The sequence below is a fragment of the Thermobia domestica genome, chromosome 1, assembly GCF_964235325.1.
Source record: "Thermobia domestica chromosome 1, izTheDome1.hap1.1, whole genome shotgun sequence".
In the NCBI taxonomy this organism is placed as follows: Eukaryota; Metazoa; Arthropoda; class Insecta; order Zygentoma; family Lepismatidae; genus Thermobia; species Thermobia domestica.
In genome coordinates this window covers 162,840,235-162,855,390 of record NC_137454.1, presented here as the reverse complement: position 1 = coordinate 162,855,390, position 15,156 = coordinate 162,840,235, and the positions used below count along the sequence as shown (strand labels likewise).

The 15,156-nt window shown below is 35.1% G+C and overlaps 1 protein-coding gene across 7 annotated transcripts in view; it reads left to right on the top strand.

Annotated features, from left to right (window-relative positions):
* LOC145690472 (NFX1-type zinc finger-containing protein 1-like) overlaps positions 1-15,156 on the top strand; it is a 91,967-nt gene that overhangs the window by 52,169 nt on the left and 24,642 nt on the right. For all 7 annotated transcript variants that reach the window (XR_014132240.1, XM_081765419.1, XM_081765388.1 and 4 more), the window contains 4 exons: positions 3,222-4,464; positions 6,297-6,468; positions 7,159-7,342; positions 13,131-13,351. Coding sequence is in view for 6 of the 7 variants with exons in the window: in XM_081765419.1 (XP_081621545.1) it covers positions 3,222-4,464; positions 6,297-6,468; positions 7,159-7,342; positions 13,131-13,351 (1,820 nt within the window). In the remaining variant the exon portion in view is untranslated. The remainder of the gene's footprint in view (positions 1-3,221; positions 4,465-6,296; positions 6,469-7,158; positions 7,343-13,130; positions 13,352-15,156) is intronic.

Below are 15,156 nucleotides of genomic sequence, written 5' to 3'. Positions count from 1 at the left end.
AAGCATTATATTATCAATGGCCTCCTTACTGTCAAATAATGATAAATTATTGCCCAATTTTATTTTTTAAATACTCAGCCCTGGCTTGTTTCATTGACATGATTTGCATAATTTTACAAGTAAGTGTAAACGTTCATAAAGGACCTGAGTAACTTCATGGAGCTCATAAGTAGTAACTTTACACTATCTCTGTGGAACAGCATTTGTTTATCGGCCATATATCACCTTCGTCAAGCCCTCTTTGTTCCGATTTTGTCTTTAAAAAAATCACCCTTTCATAGGTTAAATAACCTCTCTCTTACGTGTCCCTTCATTTCTGTGGTTAAACGAATAACTTCGATGTGGTAATTGAGTACTCATACTACTTTATAAATTAGCTTTCTCCTATTGTTCATAAACAGGAACATTGCTCTCCAATAGAACCATGATGATAGTTAATTTGTTTCGCCATTTCTGCTAAAGTATTTCGCGTAGAATTCCTTATTCCGTCGTACAGTTCCAAGATAATCTGAGAATAACTCATTCTCTTTCATAAAACACTGAGAACATTTCACTCTGAATCTGAAGATTTCACCTTGGAATTCTTCAAAGGATGACTAGACCTGAAGAATCTTTGTTTCAGCATCACAAGAATTGACCCAACATTTATTCTTCATCGTTGGTCGTTGAAGCATGCAGCAATGTTGTGACGATTAGAATGTGACTTGTGAAAACATCACTCTTGAGATGGAGTTAATGAACGCCAGGCAGAACTTTCAACAGGTGCACATGTTCACGAAATATGGTTGAAAGTCATAACTTATGCTGGAGTCATCTATGGAATTACTACATGAATAACAGTTTTATTTTCCCAAGAATACCAGACGTTCCTCTCTTCCAGTTCTGACATAATCAGTGGGAAAAGATGCGTGGGTTTTCTCGGGGTCCTCCCGTTTCCTCCCACTTTCTTCATTCCACCATTTCATTCATTACTCATCATCACAGTCTCCTTTAGCCTAACCGGCATAACCGTGGGACGTAAAACTCAAAGATTTCATTTCATTTCAGTGGGAAAAGAACGTCGAACTTCGCACTGTAACGCAACCTCGCGGGCTTAAGCGTCCAGTCGTGAACTATATTTCCCAGCTTTTAATACCGCTATAGAATTGACATTTATTTTTACATTCCTTCAAATAAATGTTTTTTCATAATTTTATGTCCTCTACATGCAACAAGCGTGTTTTATGTGCTTAATTTCTATACTCACGTACATCATCGCATGGAAAGTTTTATGCATGTGACACAACTCCTTCATAGTGTAAAATCCCGTTATATTCACCTTTTGCTTTTAGAGGTCTTTCTTAAATGCTGAATTGCATTTGAATATATATATGTCGTAAGTGTATATATATCGTAAGTGTCTGTTTTATCTCAGGAAATTAATAAATTACTGGTTGTCAAAATGTAATTAAATTAAAAACAAGATAGTTTAGCTCATGCAGTTGAAAGCTAATATAATGTAATACAAAAATAAATGTTGCAATAGCGTTCGAAACTTGCTTCAGCTAATTTTTTTATATATATATAAAACGTTTGCGCATACGTTTATTTTGTTTAGATTACTATTAATAACCAATTTTTATTGTTAATTCAATTTTTGCCGTTTTTAACCTTCTTTCCTTCTATATAAATCTATATTTCATATTTAGTCCATATCTTTTAAATTTTACAATCAAGTTACAAGTTGATTATGTATTGTTAAAGAAATCCAGAAATTGGTTCACTTATATTGAGACTAATTTGAACGTGCTACCTACATAGGAAATGCTATGTTTGCACCACCGGTTGTGTTCGATTTGCATTTCTACTGACTATGGAGTTTCCATTGTAGGAAATCACGTTGTAGCTAAACCATGGGTATTGCATTCCACTCCTCTTTACAGGCTTTCCACAGGCTGGTGACGGTGCGAACTCGACGATGGGATAGACGCAGCTAGAGAAGTTCAAAAGCACAGTAATCCATTGGTCTGCATCTGCATTCTTGACAGAGATGTCAGAGAAGGGATTGCCGCAATTCCAGTTCCCTGTTCCATACGGCGATAAAATTCCAGTGATGTTTCCACCGTGTTTCGAGGTCTTGTCTTGGTACGATTCAACCTAGTTCACATCTTGTCCGTACAATGCTGGGATTTCATGTTGGCACATTTCAATCAGGGCATGATTCTGGTAGTACGCAGCATTGATTTTGACTTTTCGCTCCACCTTTTCGAGACGCTGTTTGCTCCTGTACAAGAAACCGAACACAATCATGAACCGTTCTGCGAAACTGTTTTAACTGCTCTTGTCGGTGTGTTGGGCCCAGGACTCTGTACCACATATTTGCGTATAATACTATTCACAGTGGCACAACATACACAAAAATTCTGCACTTGACACATTTTTACAACGTGCGACGCCGTGAACTTAGTGTCGGAAAGGGCTACAATGAATCCCTCCCATAATTTTTTCCGTTTCGGCGGCATCAAACTACCCTCGACCACTTTGCTTTACTACGTGACTTACAATATAATGTTTCTTGCCTTGTGCCAATTTCACGGCTAAATTCTGCACTTGACACATTTTTACAACGTGCGACGCCGTGAACTTAGTGTCGGAAAGGGCTACAATGAATCCCTCCCATAATTTTTTCCGTTTCGGCGGCATCAAACTACCCTCGACCACTTTGCTTTACTACGTGACTTACAATATAATGTTTCTTGCCTTGTGCCAATTTCACGGCTATGCTTTGCACATGCACGGTCAGGCCCGCAACCAGAGCGGGGGCAGGGGACCCTGCCCCCCCTAAACTTTTCTTCCCCCTCCAGTCCTTAATACAAAATGCTATTATTAATACAGAAAACACAATTTAGTTATTTGTAAGAGAATCTTTAATGACTTGGCCCCCCTAACATATTCATCGCCCCCCCCTCAACATCTGTGTTTGATTGTGGGCCTGTGCACGATACAGTTGCACATTGACTTCGGCTCAATATAAGTGAACCAACCTCTAGTGATGTATTATACAAAGCATAAAAAGGAAGTAATATTTGTTGATCACTGACTATTCTTTTTATATTTATAGCAGCAAATAATATGTGTATATCTCGCAGATCATCATTTAAGATTTGAAGTGCTTTTCTAAATTCTGTACAATCCATTCTGTTTCCGCTAATTGCTTTAACGTGTTTTCCTTGTAATTACAGTTACAGGACCAGTATCCTCTGCTGAGTGGAATTAGAGTAGCAACGGTGCAGAATTTCCAAAATGAAGCATGTGATATAGTTCTTTTGTCTTTGGTAGTAAGTAATCGGAATGGAATTATTGGTGATGTGGGCAAAGAACAATGGATAGCAGCTGCAGTGTCGAGAGCTAGAGAAGGTCTTTATATGATCGGGGACGCCAATATGCTAGCAGTAGAAAGTGATGGATGGCGAAAAATAATTAGATCATTGAGAACTGACTCTAGAATAGGAAAATATTTGACATTGGAGTGTCAAGTACATCATTCAGAAAGAGTGAAAGTAGCAACAGCAGATGATTTTAAAGCAAAATTTCTAGAAGGGAAATGCTCGAATGTATGTGATTCTGTTTTATCATGTGGACATAGGTGTAAGTCAATTTGTCATATTGAAAACCGTGAGCACACAGGTTATAAATGCTTTGAGAAATGTGGACGAATATTGTGTCAGGAAGGTCATAAATGTCCAAAAAAATGTTTCGAAGATTGTGGTGAATGCTCTGTTCTAATTTCAAAAACTATTTCGTGTGGCCATATAAAGACATTGCGTTGCTCCGATAATCCCGAAAAAGTTGAATGTATAGTCACTGAGGTATTTCCTCATTGTCAGCACAAGATAAAGATGTTATGTAGATCAGACAGAAGTAAATGCCCAGCTCCCTGTGAATATCGTTTACCGTGTGGGCATGCTTGCGAGAAAAAGTGCCATGTCTTGCAAGATCCAAATCATCTGAAATATAAATGTATGAAACCATGTAACCGCAAAAGAGCAAAATGTTCTCATGAATGTGGTAAAGCTTGTTCGGAACAATGTGATCCATGCTCAGTCATTGTGGAGAGAACTTTACCATGTTCACATACTTATAAAACAAAATGTAGTGATACTTCTATCATAACCTGTGACAAAATATGTACAAAACAATTGCCGTGTGGACATAAATGTCCGGGAAAATGTATCGATAATTGTGAACTTTTTAAATGCACAGAAATAGTCACTAAACATAGAAATTGTGGTCACAGTACGACGTTATTTTGCTCACTAGATCCAAAACAGTTCTTTTGCACAGGAAAATGTAAAAAATTACTATCATGCGGACATAAGTGCATGGCTTTATGCTACGAAGAATGTACAGAACCATGTAGAGTAGAAGTTGCATTATGTGGACATCTTGTTAAGATATCATGCGAAGAAATTGCAGGAGCTAAAGGTAAGATTTAAATTCTTGTTAATTCTATAATGTGTTGGTTTATATTTGATAGATATTCAATTCTTAGTGAAACGTTCGATTTTCCTTTCTAAAAATGGTAGCGCTTCTCTTTCTATGTTCACAGGTCAGTAAATTACCATTTCAACCCCTTATCGATTTCAAATTAGACAATATTTTGTATTCAACGTTACGTGGGAAATAAGCACGGTTTCACCAGATAATATCAATAGTTGTAACGCGACTTGATTTCTATGCCTAAATAAAATAGGTTTACAGTAGTTAAATCTATTCGTATTTCATATTCCAGCTTAGCAAACAGTGAAGCTAGTGGTTTTGCTGTGGATGTTATACTATTGAAGCGTAGCAGGAAAATAGAAGGATCAAGTCTTCTCCAAGTTACAGTAAAGGATAACTCAAATAGTTTCATTGACACTATCTTTTGTGTATCGTTTATGTTCAATTAAATGATCTTCCATTTCCATTATTGAATTACGAAGAAGTTTTTCTACCATTCAAAATGTAGATTGTAAAACATTGAAATCAAACAGTGCAATATTCGCAAGAGTATAGAAGAGCATCGATTACCCGAGCTTATGTGTACCTGACTAACCTCGGATTATCAGGACTGATACTTTCTACAAAATGAAGGGCAGTACTGTATGTACAATAGTAATGACGAGAAATACAGTATAATAATTAAAAAGCCTATATTGCTGTACAGCACGTTCAATTGTTTCTGGCGTAAGTTGAAAAAATAAAACAATATAGCACAGAAAATTTAAAAAGTAAAGACACCACAGTATAATATTTTTTCAAAATTGTCATAAGAGTCCCAAAGTTTCGAAGGTGATTGTTGACAGCAGTATACATGGTTGCAAAGCTGATCTATTACTATGCACGAGGAACGTCAAGGTTCACAAGTTAAAAAACCTAGAGAAAGGAAGACTAGATTTTCCGAATACGACAGCGAAAGCGGCTTTATATCCGTGTGTGTTAGAGCTTTATGCTAGTGATCCCTGGGGTGGGCATTGGACTTTCTTAATTCTCTTTTATTATTTTTGTTAATTTATACCAATTGCTTAGTCACCTCGGCTTCTGCTCATACACTTTAACGCAAGCCGTTTGCTTCGGATATTTTTTTAGAACTACTTCGGTTAACTCGGATTTGGTTAATCGAGGCTTCTTTCCCATTAATATACATTCTGAAAGATAGAAAATATTTGCTTGAGACACTAAATTATTTAAATAACCTGTAATGGATAATTTTAGATAAGTAAATCTATGTTCCCACAATAAAAATGAACTTTAGTAGTGTTTTTTAAAGATTAATCAGAAAGAAAAATAAGAACACGAAAATTACACTGATATTAAGAAAGCTCAGACCCTCGTCGACATTATTGGGGGAGGGGGGACGTAACGAAGAAGGGAGCCCCCAGATTCTGACTCCTGTCGTCATACTACACATGGATCAATGTCACATATTTTGAAAATGTTTTGGATAGTTTGATGTCCCGGTATACAATACGTTGTCTCTCTCAGACGTAATTCAGGAAGCTGAAAAACTAAAATTCGGGATGTCCCGCCTAATTCAAATAAAATTCGGGGTGTCTCGCCTAATTTGGAACAGGTGACAACCCTAGCTTGAAATGAAGGCCGTAAGCAGCCAAAAAAGGTTCATACTGTTAACGTCTGATTAAGTATAAGAATACAAGGCTCTTTTTAGACTAAGTGAGTAGCCAGAATTTTCTTGAACAAGACTTTCATTTTGTAATTTCTGTAGGCTATATTTTTTATAAACTGTTATTTATTTATTTATTTTATTTATTCAACAGAATCTGCTGCTCTTTTCAAGCCTGAAAATCTTCTGGAGCGTTGTACAGCTCCATGCAAAGTTGTTCTTAAGTGCGGACATACATGTCAGGGAACTTGCAGAGAATGTCTACAGGGACGTATTCACAAGTTTTGTCAAATGAAGTGTGATAGAACTTTAATATGTGGTCACAGGTCAGTTATTTAATCGTAATATTATGCTTTAGTCTGCTAAACCTAGTTTAATTATAATGCTTGACTTAATTGTCTGACCTTAATATTTTTGCCTGTCAACTCGGACTAGACGAGAAGGTACCATGTTATCCTCAGTATGTTGTAGTGCAATTTCAAATATGATAAAACTAGATGACTTTAATGGAAAAATAAAAACACCCAGCATAAGATATTGCACTGTTTGAAAATATTTTAACCTATAATGGGAAACTAGAAATTTAAAAGTCTTTATTACACCATCTTCTAGTAGTTATCACTATAATGTTCATTACTATGATATATTTTTTATTATTTCATTAATAGCACTTACATATGGAAGTATTGCACATAACCATATGTATACAAATTCGTTAATATAACTTGAAGGTAACCAGAATAAGGCATGGTACGGTCGCGAGAGAGTGATAGTCTTGCGTAGAGTGGAGTAAATATTTTTTCAAGTGCAAAGGACTAGGCCCTGATTATAAGTTTTTTTTTCTTTCTTCCTGCGAAACTGTTTAGACTAAAAAGTATCGTACTATCGTTTGGGCAAATACGGTATTATCTAGAAAAGTAAAAATAATTTTAGATTACAGAATGACTTGAAATTATTCGAGCAAGTGAACTCCGAAAAGAATTTGTTTTACTCATTTACTTTTTTTCCTTCTATAGGTGCAATATTGTGTGCGGAAATGGATGTCCACCATGTGATAGAAAGTGTGAATATTGGTGTAGACATAAAATTAATTACGTATCTTGCTTAGAAGAAAAATGTCAACAACCGTATCCTTGCATCCATGTGCACAAAATTTCGCGCTGTCAACGGAGATGTGGTGAACCATGCATTGAATGTACAGTAAGTATTTCTTTTAAAAAAAAGGAGAAAAAAAACTGACTAAATAGTAGTGTGGAATCAACAAAGTATTCTATTCAAATATTAGTGCAGCACTAAATCATATTCCATCGTTGTTTTATCATACATAGATTGCATTGGATTTAAATAAATGTTCATTTAATTGTGATCCTCAATTCTAATCTCATTCTCTTTCTCGTAGGCCAAATCAGTTCTTAGAAAACAACTTACAGAATCTCTGGATTTTCTTGGGTTCTTTCATTCCCTCAGTTGCTTCAGCTTTTCTAGTCTTGTTATTAACCTTCCGACACAGGCATTATCGTAAAAAGTGCAACAGTAACACTTCTACTGTAACTTAAAGGTATTACGAATAAGCTTACTCTTATCTATTCTATAAGTCAATCCGCATGAATACAATACTGTAGTGGCGTCAGCTTCCTCCGCTCCATTAGTGCATAATAAGCTGTGACACTAGCATTGTCAATGTGAGACTTGCTCCCTCGTTTACAAGAAAGTGCATTATATAATTACCACAGTGAACTAGACTATCCTGTCATATATGAGTTTGTAGCAATATGAAAAAGCGAAGTAGCAAAGAAAAAGCGATTCCTCTGATACATAAGGTTGCTTCAAATTTATGGTAACGAATTTGACACCCTTACCAGCTTTAGAAATGCCGCTATGTCATCAGCTTTTGTGCTCAATGCTAAAGCCATGTTTTTTTAGTTATCGTCTTGCATGCTAGTTTTACTAAAGGAGACTCCGTTGATGCACAGCTTAAATAAATTTGTTCCATTCCTCTTGACAACCTTTCCAAAAACCGTCGAGTGTGCATGGCTGTCGACTCCCAACGCTCGTGTCAAGAACCGGAATCCACAAAAATCCGTTGGGGATATGTCAGGTGATTTTTATAGGAATGTCTGTGAAGGGAATTGCATGAATTCCCGTTTCATATCCGATCCACTCCATGTATGTCATTTTTGGCTTTATCGTAGGACTAGAGCCTTGTCTTAGTGATTGACATCGCAAGATGTGTTGCTGCCATATAAAAATGAATATTATTGTAGTATAGTGACACCATAATATTCCATTCTTATAGGGCAGTGACACATCTTGTGTTGCGTGATTTTTAACCTTTTTCTGTACCAGCAACCATAAAGCTGCAGGAAAAAATTTCCATATATTTATATATCTAGTCATAACGACCTCTGGAGTTGAAATTACACGGAGTGAGGCCTGGAGCTCATGCTGACCTTTTAATTTGTTCTTGATCTCTGGCATTGCACTGCATACATGGACCGTTTAAAATGTCTTCATTGAGGTAGCCACGAATTAGCGATGGTCGTACTATCCTGGTATATATAAGATAAAATCAGCACCGTCTTCAAGGTGTGGTGATAACTATTGTTTTATTTTGTCCAGGTACGTAGCATCTGTCACCAAAGAAGAAAGGTCCATACTTTCCGGTAGGAGATGGCACAGAAGACATTCAATTTCGGAGAATCATGTTCATGCTGTGAAATAGCATGTTTGAGTGCTCCAAAGCTGCATATTATGCCTGTTCGCTTTGCCTGAAGTGTGGAATGTTGATTCGTCGCCGAAGTTAACTCTTCTGTAAATCTATTGTCTTCCATACATTGTAACCTGTTACAGGAAGACTCCCTTAATCTTTACTCTTGTGCTATCTGTTGTTTTGAGAGCTTGTATCAGCTGTAGACAGTACGAGTTCGTGGCAAGATGCCACAACATTCGCCAGAAACTTTTCTGTAGAATACCGGCTTGCCCGTAACGTAGACTTATGAGGTATTTTCCGTAGGTTGCGCGCACAATTTCTTTATATCTTTTGGTATTTTTCTTAACTTTGTATTTACTGACTTTCACGGACCTGCAGATTTGTTATTTCAAGTGTCTAAATAATGTGAACAGGGGGATTTCTTGGCAACTTTGAGTAGCTTGTTTAATGCTTTTGTAGCGTTGATAATAATCTTGCATTTGTGGAGATAGAAAAGAGGAGACTACTAAAGATACGTGTTTTTTACTAATGATTTAGATTCCGAAAATAAAACTTGGTCTTGCGTGTCGAAAGCTGATGGAGTACTTTTTTTTTCCAAACTCAATGAAATGTCCAAGTTCACAATATCTTTGTCATTATTTTATAGCCAGCCGACAGTAATGCATTATCCTAAGTGGATTGGTTTGTGTTATTCCATACCTAATACTTCGAAAGAACCGAAAGGGAAAGATCAGGTTTTCAAGATATTTATCACTGAACTTTAACTATGTGTATATCACAGAAACGTACCCAGCTTTTCCCCAATCGTTTTACTCATATGGTTACATGCTACCGTTTACATATGAAAATACTTTCTTCTAGACAATTCTTATGATCTTGAAGGGGTTAAACATTTATTTATTCTTAATGTTTGATCTTTAATGTAATCCATGTACACTGTCGTAAAAGAGTATAGTTGTTTAAACAAAAGCTGGTAACTTCTTGTGGAAGCTACAGCTATGTACACGTAATCTTGTCAATGATTCTATCAAGTATAGAACAGCTTGATTGCTGTAACATATGCATTCTAACACATTTCTAGTCCACGATTTTTCGTCATAATTCACCTATCATATCACTCAATGTTAACAAATATTTATTCGCATACGTTCACTCTTCAGCAGCATCACTACTTCTAGAAACCCTATTGTGACAGTGAAGAACTAGAGGATATTCATTCAATTAAATAGCCTGGCTGTGAAGGCTCTTGTTGTTGTTGCTATTGATTGTTAGACTCATTCATCTGTTGGTCTATTAGCAAACTGTACTTGCACAGCTGGGTCATTCTATATCAATTCAACACAGTGGCTTAACTTCACCATCTCAGATTCTAATGAAATTTGGTACATAGATACCCTCTAAATAGACTAAGAAACATACCAAATTTCAACTTTATATATCGACATATATTGAAGATAGTGCTCTGTAAAGTTTGAAAAAAAAAAATGCCCAAAATAGCATGTTCAATATATTCTGAAATTGGAATTGCAGCTCTCCTAATTGAGCTAGCGAGCTGATAAATGTCATTTTACAGCATTTTTCATGCCCTTCCTTGTAGTATACTACATCATATAGGCTAATATAAATTATTTTCAAAATCATAATTTTATTTCAATATTTTTGAAAAAGTACAAATTTTAAAATTTTGAAATTAATTCCATGAATAGATAGTATTGTTCTAAAGCATCTGGCAAAATATGAATTTGGGATGATAATGGGTTCATTGTTTAAAAAAAATTCAAAACTTATACTTATTTTTTCAAGAATACTCTGTACGTAGGGTAATAACACAAGAATACTAAGTTTTACACTTCTGTGAAAATAAAAATGAATACTAACCTGAAGAAAGAGTACAGATGATTTCATAGTAAAACTTTTCAATAAGTAATAGAATATGTTTATCACTTGAAATTTGAAAAACCACATTTGTTCGGCATACATCACTTTCAAGGAGAACATAACTTCTTCCATCGGGAGTTACAGAATTCACTTTTGTCAGAGCGTTCACTACAGACATCCACAGAACATCAGCGTTTCTTGAATATGAGAATAATGGAGATGTCCAAGTGGATGAAGAAAAGTTACTTTTACTTCATCAAGTTCATTTTTCTGTAAAACATATCCGAACCACCAATTTCCTTCGTAGACAGCGGTGACATAGCCTGATATGTCTTCTAATTAAAGTTTATTTGGAGATTGACACACTTCCTTTTTCCCAAACCATCTGAAAAGTGTTTCACCATAAATGTTATTGTAGTTTTGGGAATGAATGCATGCTGTGTTCCTTTGATAGTCAATGCTTGATCGAAGCGACTTTAAAGAAACACTTCAGCTTCAGTATATTCCTCTTGGGTTGAATAGGCAAAATTTACTTTGGTAATGTTTTCTACTGCCTACTCAAAAAGTTGTCTTGTGGTTTGAATTTGATTCTCATAGGGTCCTTGCAAACTAGTACAAGCTGCCAGTCTCTTTACTGAACCGCCTACTCCATCGCAAGGACCTTTTCCATGCACTATAGCCGAGAAGTACCATCCTCTTTTCACTTTAAAAGCTGTCTCATGAAAGCAGAGGTTCAAAAAGTTTTTCTTATTTTTGTATTCACGGTAGACCTCTCGGAAAAATACAAAGCCTTGTTTGGAAGTTTTTGAAATTTGGATGTCAGAAATGATACTGTTGAACATGTATACAGTTGAACATGCTTTTTGAAAGGTGTAAACATCAACTGTATTGTGCTCCAGGCAATCGGAAACAACTACATACTTAACATGTTCAACTTTTTCTTGTTTGAAATATGAAACAAAAGGATGGATTGTGACCTGTTAGCGTGTCCAGTGGTACCTCTGTGCTTCATCTTGTAGTGCTGTACTATAATTTTCTGAAAAATCACAGATGACAGCAAATACTGATTCTCTGAGATTTTCTTTTCGTAGTTAAGGAAGGCTCCCTGTTGCTTAGCAATGAACTCATGCTTACCCGCTAAAGCTGCTTCATTCATTTGGTTTGTTTAGGCTTAACGTCCTTATGTAACAGCGAGGTTATGAAGGATTGGACATATTACTTGAAGTGATATCTGAACCACTACTCGGTGTCCCCCTGGGAGAAATTTTGTGGGCTCCTTAATTGCAAGCCGAAAATTAGATTCAACTAACACAGATGATTCAACATATGTGAAAACGTCACTATGAAATTCACGTGGCATTTGTGATTACGATTTGTGGCATTTTTGCATTGTTTTTTACACCAATTTTTAAATAAAAAACACACCTGTTTTAAACCAGCCAACTCTGCTGTTGTACCAGTGCTATATGTATGCTTTTTACAAACCACGTTTATTTACAGTATCATTTTTAATTGTGAAACTTGTATTATTATTATTTTAAAGTTCAAAAGTATCAGCACTTTAACTTGCTTTAAGTTAGTTTTTTTAAGTATAGCCAACAGATTACAAGTCGGTATATGTTTTAGACCCATTACTGTACTCTTCATGTTAGTGTTCAGATTTATTCCCACAAGTTAAAAAAAAAAAAATAAATAAAATAAATAAATAAATAAATAAAATAAATGCATTCGTGTATTTTTCAGGTATGTACAGGGTATTAATGAAAACTATAGTGTTAGTTTTAATTTTTAACAATGAACCCATTATCATCCCAAATTCATATTTTGCCAGGTGCTTAACAACAATACTATCTATTCATGGAATTAATTTCAAAATTTCAAAATATGTACTCTTTCAAATTTTGAAGTAAAATTTTGATTTTGAAAATAAAAATTTGCATTATTCTATATGATGTATACCACAGGAAAGGGCATGAAAAATGCTGTAAAATGACACCTCAACCAGCTCGCAATAGCTTAACTAGGAGAGCTGCAATTCCAATTTCAAAATACTTTGAATATGCTATTTTGGGAATTTTTTCCAAACTTTACATTGCCCTATCTTCAATACAGGTCAATATATCAAGTTGAATTTTTTTTCTTAGTCTATATGAATAGTGCAAAATTTCATGACAATTTGAGATGGTAAGGTAAATTATGTTCTTAAATTGTGTTGATTTGACCTGGAATGCCTCAGCTATTAAAAGTTTTTTTTTTTTTTTTTTCTTCACATTTGTTGAGATTATGTCCGAACAGCTTTTTACCGTATTAACCATATTAATTTGCAGTTTATTCCTAGTGACTGTCGTGACATTTCTAAACACATTTGTAATATTTGTGTGTAACTGTATTGTTTTGCAGGAAATGTGCGAATGGAGTTGTGAACATTACAAATGCACAAAGCTGTGTTTCGAGATGTGTGACAGACCACCATGTAATGAGCCTTGTACAAAGATACTACCAAAGTGTGGACACCAATGTGTAGGATTCTGCGGTGAACCATGTCCTCCGTTATGCAGGATTTGCAATTCATACGAGCTAACGCAGGAATTTGTACTTGGATCAGAAGACGAGAATGCAAGGTAAAAATTTTGCTTCAAATTATTCCGTACTTTGAATGATGCATAAATAAACATTTCCGAAACTAATTCTTATATTAACATTGAAAACAAAAAAAGATTTAATAAATATCAACTAAAACCATAGAAAACAAAAGCGGTTGATACGTTATGTACAAGAAATAGATAAATTAAATCGTTTAGTAATAAGGAATCAAAAGGATTTAGACCTATAGAATTTTACATAAATATAGAAAAGAATTTACTGGATCAATGAAAGAAATACAAAACGATTACTACAGGATATGGATTTCGATGTGTAAAAATAAGTAAATTATGGAAGATAGCAACATTACTGACAAAAATGACAAGGAACATAGTGTTAGACTAACAGATTAACCAAAGATGATTTGTTACTTTTGAACATGATCCTATTAATAATCGGAGCTCTTAATGAACATTTTCCAATATTGGTAGAGTTAACAGCGAGGTTGATAAATAAATTTCCATTTAATCTTTCGTACAAATATCTTAACTTTATAATAATTTTTACGGCAACTACTGAACAATAAATTATTTACAAATGAAATATCACTAAAAACTGCGTTTTAAGGGGTTATTGGCAAGCGTATTGAGTACATAAAAGCTAATGTATTGAAACCTTTTCACCACAACTTTAAGTTCAGTAACGTATGTTTTCCGAGTAGTTCAAAATTGTTGTCATAAACCCAATATACAAAAGAGGACTATACACCAATAACAATGGACTAATAACTATAGACCAATACCAGTATTGAGTCATTGCGCAAAATTACTAAAAAGTTATATATATGAGAAGATTTGTTACTTTCTTTGAACAAACTATATTCTTTTAGTATGGTTTGTATTTATTAAAAATACATCAGGATGCAGCATAGAATTTGACATAAATAGTTGGTAAAATGATGATAAAAATATTGCAGTTCTGAATTTTAGAGTTCCTCAATAAACTGTACTAGATTCAATATAATTCTTAATTTATATAAAAGTTTATGTAATTAAAAAAATACATCAACACATTCATTCATTTGATTGTCATTTGGCGATGACAGTTCTCTTATATTCACTAGTAAAACATAGCTAATTATTGTTTCGTGTTCTTGTCAGAGCGTCTACGTCTCAACAGAATTCTTTTTGACGTTTGATCCTCTGCCATTTGGAGAACAATGAGAGGACAAAACTGTGGACTTTGAGGAACCTCCTTGATGAGTCATGTTAGCCTCTGGGAAATCAGCACTATTCTCGGTATAAAGAAGAGGATCACTATCCATGATGATTTGGGGACAAGTAAGCTGTGCGCCCGTTCTGTATTATACTCTCAATGTTGAACAGAAAAGTCAAAGCTGCAACAATGATGCGCGAAATATGTGAGATACAGGGAGTGTGATAAAGAAGTGGCAAGAATTTGTGTTCCTATTCTCCTACTCTGTCATAAAATGATTCTCTTGTGCTCAGGGTGCTAAAGACAATCAATGGGGAAACATTGTCCTAAATTCTTCATTTTGCGTACGATACACCGAAACATTCATTTCCTCTTGTCACATAGCCTGCATTCATGCGACTGAGAAGACATGCGAACTAGGGCGAACATAGAGACAATGTATCTTTGGTGGTGCTACATTGCAATAACAGAAAAAATAAACTATAGCTTTCTCTCCCCCCTGACTTTTGTCACATGGGTTAGTTGTCCTGACTTCCTGTAGCCTCATGTGATCGTTAGTACAGGGTGTTCAATTTACAATACAGCTGGGAGTTGGGATGTTATATCTTTCGAACCGGAAGTGGTACAC